This window comes from Sinohyriopsis cumingii, chromosome 15, assembly GCF_028554795.1.
Source record: "Sinohyriopsis cumingii isolate HCF-2022 chromosome 15, ASM2855479v2, whole genome shotgun sequence".
Lineage (NCBI taxonomy): Eukaryota > Metazoa > Mollusca > Bivalvia > Unionida > Unionidae > Sinohyriopsis > Sinohyriopsis cumingii.
This window is the reverse complement of record NC_142975.1, coordinates 128,681,705-128,688,718: the sequence shown is the minus strand read 5'-3', so window position 1 is coordinate 128,688,718 and position 7,014 is coordinate 128,681,705. Positions and strand designations below refer to the sequence as shown.

The 7,014-nt window shown below is 33.8% G+C and overlaps 1 protein-coding gene across 1 annotated transcript; it reads left to right on the top strand.

Annotated features, from left to right (window-relative positions):
- Positions 1-1,231: 1,231 nt before the first annotated feature.
- LOC149782766 (uncharacterized) lies at positions 1,232-5,978 on the top strand. Its single transcript, XM_089934261.1, has 3 exons — positions 1,232-1,473; positions 3,448-3,646; positions 4,457-5,978. The coding sequence occupies exons 1-3, from the start codon at positions 1,462-1,464 to the stop codon at positions 4,723-4,725; spliced, it is 480 nt and encodes a 159-aa protein (XP_089790387.1). The 5' UTR covers positions 1,232-1,461; the 3' UTR covers positions 4,726-5,978.
- Positions 5,979-7,014: the final 1,036 nt, after the last annotated feature.

The following is a 7,014-nucleotide window of genomic DNA, read 5'->3' as shown; positions in this document are numbered from 1 at the left end:
AAACTTTTATTTTGGTGGCGTTGCTGAGATTCCTGAAAAGTTCTGAATTATCCAAGTCAAATAACATTTTATATAACGACGACGATCTGTCTTGAACGTGAAAATTGACAGCAGACGACTTGCAAGGTTAAATGTCATCTATTGTTTGATATAGACATTTTTGAGAATTCACATTTCATTAGGCAGATGTCCGCAAGTGTATTTGTCCCAATGAGATAAAATAATTTGCCAAAGAGGAAACTAGGAAGGTCATTGATTATTTGTTTTCTTGATTTAGTTAACGAGCATTTACCACAATTCCAAAGGAGGCAAGTCAAAACGTACCCAAGCCAAAACGTACCCAAGTCAAAACGTACCCAAGCCAAAACGTACCCAAACCAAAACATACTGAAGTCAAAACCTAACCAACTCCGCATGAGTCTGATGTTTTATCAATAAAGTAAGACGAAATGTCTGACAACATGAATTCACCTTATCGGTACTATAAATGAACATTCATTTTTAGTACCGATAAGGTGATTTCGTGTTGTAAGAGATTTCGTCGTACGTTATTGATAAAACGTCAGACTCCTGTGCCAACTCACAGTCAACACGTACCTAAATCAAAACGAACCCAAATTCACGCAAGTCCCAACACACTGAGGTTCGGTGATATACTGTTTTAGTTTTATATATTGAAAATTCTATATATAGTAGATACTACTTTTCCGTAAGTTGTGAATAGGCATGGCTGATTTTTTCGATTGATTTTGTTTGCTATTGTAGAAAAGATACATTGCATAGTGTAACAATATCTTAGCCTTTGAAATTTCCTTTGAAACTGGAGGCCCTTAAATAATTTAATTTGGAATAACTCTGCATCTCATTCTAAGATTTTTATTTTACAGATCAAATCAGTCCGTAAGGGATGCAAAAATTTAACAAGCCAAATTGGATAGACAGGTAGATAGATAAAACTTCGGCAATTTTACTTGGAAATTAGATCAGACTTATGAAAAGGTAAATTCAAATCAAAACTTTTATTGCATGAAACAGAAAAAGTGAATTTACAGCACAACGCAAACTACAACAATTCGGATTTGTACGAAAATGTACTTAATATAACACCAAAGGGTAAACAACTTTGACGGACACGTCATTTTGCTGTGAGTAATGAGTACGTTTTGACTTGGGCACGTTTCGGCATTCAAAGGTGCATTTTGACTCGAGTACGTTTTTACTTGGGGTACGTTTCGAGCTAGTCATGCTTTGCTGTTGATGTCGAGAGAAGTGTACGCTCTGAATTGTGGGACACATTTCGGAAATATGCTTTTCTTGCACGTCAAAGTGTATTCATGAAGGTTATGCTTACAAGATAAACAGCTATTGCAGCATATATGAAAATAACACCCGATTACAACAAGTCAAAACTTAGGTCGAACTGGAGGATTAAGGAAGTAAATAAGAGTCGGAATAAACAATATGGCGGCACAGGTTAGATTGTTGTCTCTGTCTCGTACTGTAATACAAGTTAATTACGTACATCTTAATTTCCTAACGATATCTGTTTGTATGTTAGGCCCAACAGTTTTTATATAAAATGTTTGAATTGATGCAGATCTGTGAAAAGGGTATTATTGTATCGTTTTTCCTTGTAAAGACTTGAATCTAAAAGTTGTCTGTGCACATTAAACCATACACGTCTATGTATGTATGTATGTATGTATGTATATATATGTATATATACATATATATATATATATATATATATATATATATATATATATAGATAGATAGATAGATAGATAGATAGATAGATATTCGTTCAGCAAATGTTTAAATGTCGCCGCTAACACGTTCACGTTGTAAAACTGTAAATGGTTTACGTGGTTATCTTACACGACGCTTGGTATTTTCTACCCGTTCCCCAAAGATACCAGTACATGTATATTCTTGTAGCCAAACATTCATGTTGTTTTTAACTAGTCCATCATTTGATCGATTAGCCGATAAATGGACTCTGTATGGACGTATATTTAATTTCACATTATCTAACCCTTAATTTCCTTTTTTATTGTCGATCTGACGATAGCATATATATATATATATATATATATATATATATATATATATATATGCATTGTGAAAATCCAGGAGAGCCCAGGTTGGCAGCAGTTGTGTTTCTGACCACTAAACAGTCTATCTTTCTTTATTAAATACCAACTAATCAGTTCAAAGAACAAGTCCAAATGTGTTCATGGAACACAGATGCCCCACCACAGTATCATGAATGACAAAATACTCAACCAATGTGTATCATATGCAAATACTGTAAGACTGAAATGTCACTAAATGATTATGTTGTTTTAGGGTTTACCATTTCTCAGCAAAAGATAGGCTGTATGTGGCACTCAGGATATATGAAGGTGGAAGAACCTGTGAAACCCCCAGTAAGAACTACTGACCCACAAAAAGATATAGGCAGCTTTCACACATACCCACATAGGCTGAGCCTGAGACTTGGTGAGATGGCAGTGATCAGTAAAGGCGAGTGCTTTAGACCACTCAGCCACCTGGGACCCCCAATGCTTTTGTAGTGGGGTATTAAAAAAATATGTCCATAACAACATTACTTCCTTAATGTGATCTTTCTAAGAGTGCATCAGGACTATTTAAAAGTTACTTTCTGTGTAAGAAACTCTTGTAAGAATTCAAGGTTTATAAAAAACATGAACAATTTCACATATATTTAACAGTGGCTTGTTTGGAGAAGTATAATGAAACTTGACCAAATTCTAATGTTCATAAGACAATTTATTTATAGTCTTATATTCAATAATCACTATCACCAATGTGATGAAAAATATAACTCTTCAAAGCCATGAGGATTGGAATCCATGGCCTATTATAGTCAATTTGATTACTATTCTAACGGTCTTTCCACTTTTTCTTATGATCTGCTAAGTGTATCTGTGACTTAATTCCAGGTGTGGTTGGTGTTTTAGGTGCATCTAACTACACAAAAATTAGGAATTTTTTCATATATTTAATTTGGGATTGGCCACCTGTATGTGTCAAAAAGTGTTTCATATAGATATAAGACAAGTCCACTTAAAAAAAAAATGCACCAAGTTAGATTTAATGCACATATCACTGTGTACTGTTCTGCATCTTTAACTTGTCTGTAAACTATTAAGGATATGCAACACTACCCTTGAACTTGTCCATCAGTACACACAATACATGGGTTGTATCAAAGGCAAATAAACTGCTGCAAATTTTAATTTGAATAGTGTTTCTTCTCCATCATAATCAAAAATGTACCTTAGTCCAATACACTAATTAAGGATCAGCCCAGAGCATAGGATATATCTGTATGAATTCCATACCTGTCACGCAACAGGACTCTATATATTTTTGTCATTATGTGTGGTCATACGTAACTCTGTGGATGCATTTACTTTGCAGGCTACTGCCATGAAAACTTCCAACAGCCATTCCACAACAAATACTGCTCCCAAAGTCATGAATCAGGACTGCATGGTCCATGGAGATAAACGGCATGTCTGCCAGTTCATTGTCAACAAACTGGCCCATAAGGGGCTTCTAAAGGGAAGTTCAAGAGTCAAGTTTTCCAATGACATTTGTGCTTGTAACGAACAGTTTGGTAAGGATGCTGATGTTGTCATCTTATCTTTTTTCCTTAAGCAGGTGCCTTATATAACTTGTTCAAGGAAACAGGACGACTTCATCGATTTTCTTCCACATTATAAAGATTTTGTCCTTGTTGCATGTGGATGCTTTAATATTCAGAATTACATCAATAGCTTCATATTGTCAAATCATGCAGTAATGGCTTAAACTTTCATTTCAGGATATATATATATAGCAACATATCATATTGCAATGTATTCACACAAACACACACACACACACACACACACACACACACACACACATATATATATATATATATATATATATATATATATATATATATACATACATACATGTATGCACTTGACTTTTTGTATTATTTCCACAAAAAAGTGGGGGGCTAATGGTTGTAATCTGTGTGATCAATCTGATGGGGAAAAAAATCGACAGAACCCTGATCCTTATATTGTACAATTTTAGTGAATAAAAAACATAACTTTCTTTTAACATGGTTAATACAGTGGAGATACAGAAACCTGAAAAAATATATTAAACACTTCACAAACGAAACACTGCTGAAAATAAAATGTTTGTCCTTGAGATCATGTCACACAAGTTATATGCTCCTAAACAGTGAGAACAGAAATTTCAGGAAAAGAAGCTTGAATACTCGAATGCACATTTGTTTTTGAAAACGACAAAATATTTTTTTAAACATTCTCATGTGCTGTTGATTTGTATAATGAGGTAGCAAAAAATACAACCTGCTCATCCTTATCACAATTAATTTAAGGTGACATTGGATGTTGTGCTTTTTCAGATCGCAGCCAGCTTTTTCAGGATGACGATGCTGTTAAGAACTATGTTGATGCAGCTAAACATGCAATTAACATATGGGAGGGCAAACCAAATACTATGAACAAAGTCCTTGCTGAGTTGGATAAAGACAAAAACAGAAGTGAAGCCATTCTTAGATTTGTGTATTATTTTAAAAAGGCATGTGATGGTGATTTTAAATCCAGTGCTTCTAGCACACAATCCCGTAAGGTCCGTAAAGCAAATGCAGCAAAAAAGGGAAATGAATGTTGAATGTTCTGCAACTTAAACTTATGAAAAACTTATTGATGAAAACTTTTGTTTCCTGTAGAGTTTTACAATGGTGTACAGGTACTAAACTGGGTCAAGAAAAGAGGACACAGTTCTGTCAAAACAGTGGGATAGTGCACATTCTTTTTTTTAAATGCACAGCTTTTATTGTGACTTCACAGCATGTGGCATTCAGTCTGATTTGTACTGGATCACACCTTTAGGTTGACTTCATAAATGTCCAAATACTTTAACATTAATTTTTGCCTTATGTATTTCGCAAGGATGTAAATATTGACCTTCCAAAGGAATATGGATGTATGACGATACTAATAAAGTGAATAATATCATTTTAAAGGTATGTCTAATTAAATTCTAGGAAATGGCACCTACAGAAATAGTCTGTACTGAATACCTATGTGACCTCTATGACTTGTAATATAATAATATCTTACCATAATGATGCAGATAGGTGCATTACATTAAAAAGCATAAGGTCAAACTTTAAAGTATATTGTACTTTGAAGTTTTAAGGTAGGCATATTATACCTTCGGAGTAGTATTTCTTTCAAAAGTACTTTGAAAGTATAACTTAGCTTTCTGAATCCTCTGAATGTTACATGTACCTTTGTAACTTCCTGACTCCTTTGAATGTATAATGTACCTACTTGAAGAGCAACCAAGCAAAAGCACTGGAAGAAAAAAATAATAGATATACTATGTCACATGACTAGCCGATAACTCCTGTTACTTAAAAGGTCAGCAAATAAAATTTTGTATCCTGATATCAACACTGTTGATTACTACATGTTCTGCTAGCTTTGAAAATTATCTTCAGTATAATGTGCTGTCTTGAAGAGCTTTACACAATTTTCATTCACCACACTCACTGAATAAGTAAAAAATCTTTGCTGTTGACAATCGAATAACAGTCCAGAATGAATATTTATCAACCAGACATTCTGGATGGTCAGGTTTGATTTATAAAGTTACAGTTTCAGAAGTTAACTTAAAAAACTTGTTTTATATTTTTTGTTTCACTTGTGTTTGATTTATGCCTCTTATGTTGTGGTACTTTTGACATTCTGTTGGAAGATATAATCATCAAGTCATTGTATTCAATTTGTTTATCCAAGCATACTCAATTTGTATAAATAGTAAGTAATATATTTCTTCTATCTGTAAAAAAAATACCATTGTAATTATACAAATATTTTACTCTTAGGAGTTCCAAAATAAACATTTTATAAATTGCATATATAGTTATCTTTGTTTTTCAACGAACCTTTGATCCAGCTTTATAAACTAAAAACATAAACAGCAAGCAGATTGAGTGTGAAGATCAAACACTGCTGTACATTGGTTTTTAATGGCTTTTCATCTATGGCAATTCATTGGACCATTGTATCAATAGGTCACAGAGACTATGTTATTATGTGCCATTCAATTTATGGTTCAGGATAGGCCACAGTATTATTTTTTTTTACATCTTGTTAAAGAGAACAAGAACCCTTGAAGGCTCTGACACTCAAAACAAATTTCCAAGTGATGAATATTGAAACCATCTCTGATATTTTTGAGCAACAGCAAGTTTCAAAGTATCCACTGTGGTAGCTATATAGTATTTAAGATAGGCACTATTTTCAAGTAGGAACAATTGGACATCATGAGAAGTCTTTTGGTGAAAATAGTATGTGAATATCACCATCATTTCAGAAGTGGTAGTGATAACAAAATATTTTTCGAGATGGCTGCTGTAGTTGCCAAATTGGCTGTGATATCATAATCATTTTCATTTAGGACCAAGTAAACATAAAAAGTTTGTTGATGAAAATCACACATCAATATCACCAGCCATCTAAATGGAGTAACTAACAAGATTTTCAAGGTGGTCATATCAGCACCCTTTTTTATTTGGGATCAACTGGACATCATATGAAATTGTTATTTGAAAATTCCATGTCAATATGACTTTCCATTCAGAAGGAGTAGGAGTAACAAGATTTTTAAGATGGCTGCTTTTGTGGCCATATTGGATATCAGACTGGTGCCATTTTCATTAAGAACTTAGAACCAACTCAACATCATAACAAGTCTTTCAGCGAAAATGCCATGGTGATATGACCATCCATTCAGGAAAAGTAGCAATGACAAGGTTTTCAAGCTGGCTTCTTTGATGGCCATATTGGATGTCTCAGAAGAACTATTTTCATTTAGGACCAACTAGACCTTGAGCTGAATGTGTGTGTAAAGTTTCAAAACAGTCCTCCAAGTAGTCTAGAAGAAGTATTG

What these genes read in the sequence shown, in the direction of transcription:
- LOC149782766 (XM_089934261.1), top strand. An exon ending in TGCTTGTAACGAACAGTTTG is followed by an intron (nt 3,647 to 4,456) that starts GTAAGGATGCTG and finishes GTGCTTTTTCAG; the next exon opens with ATCGCAGCCAGCTTTTTCAG.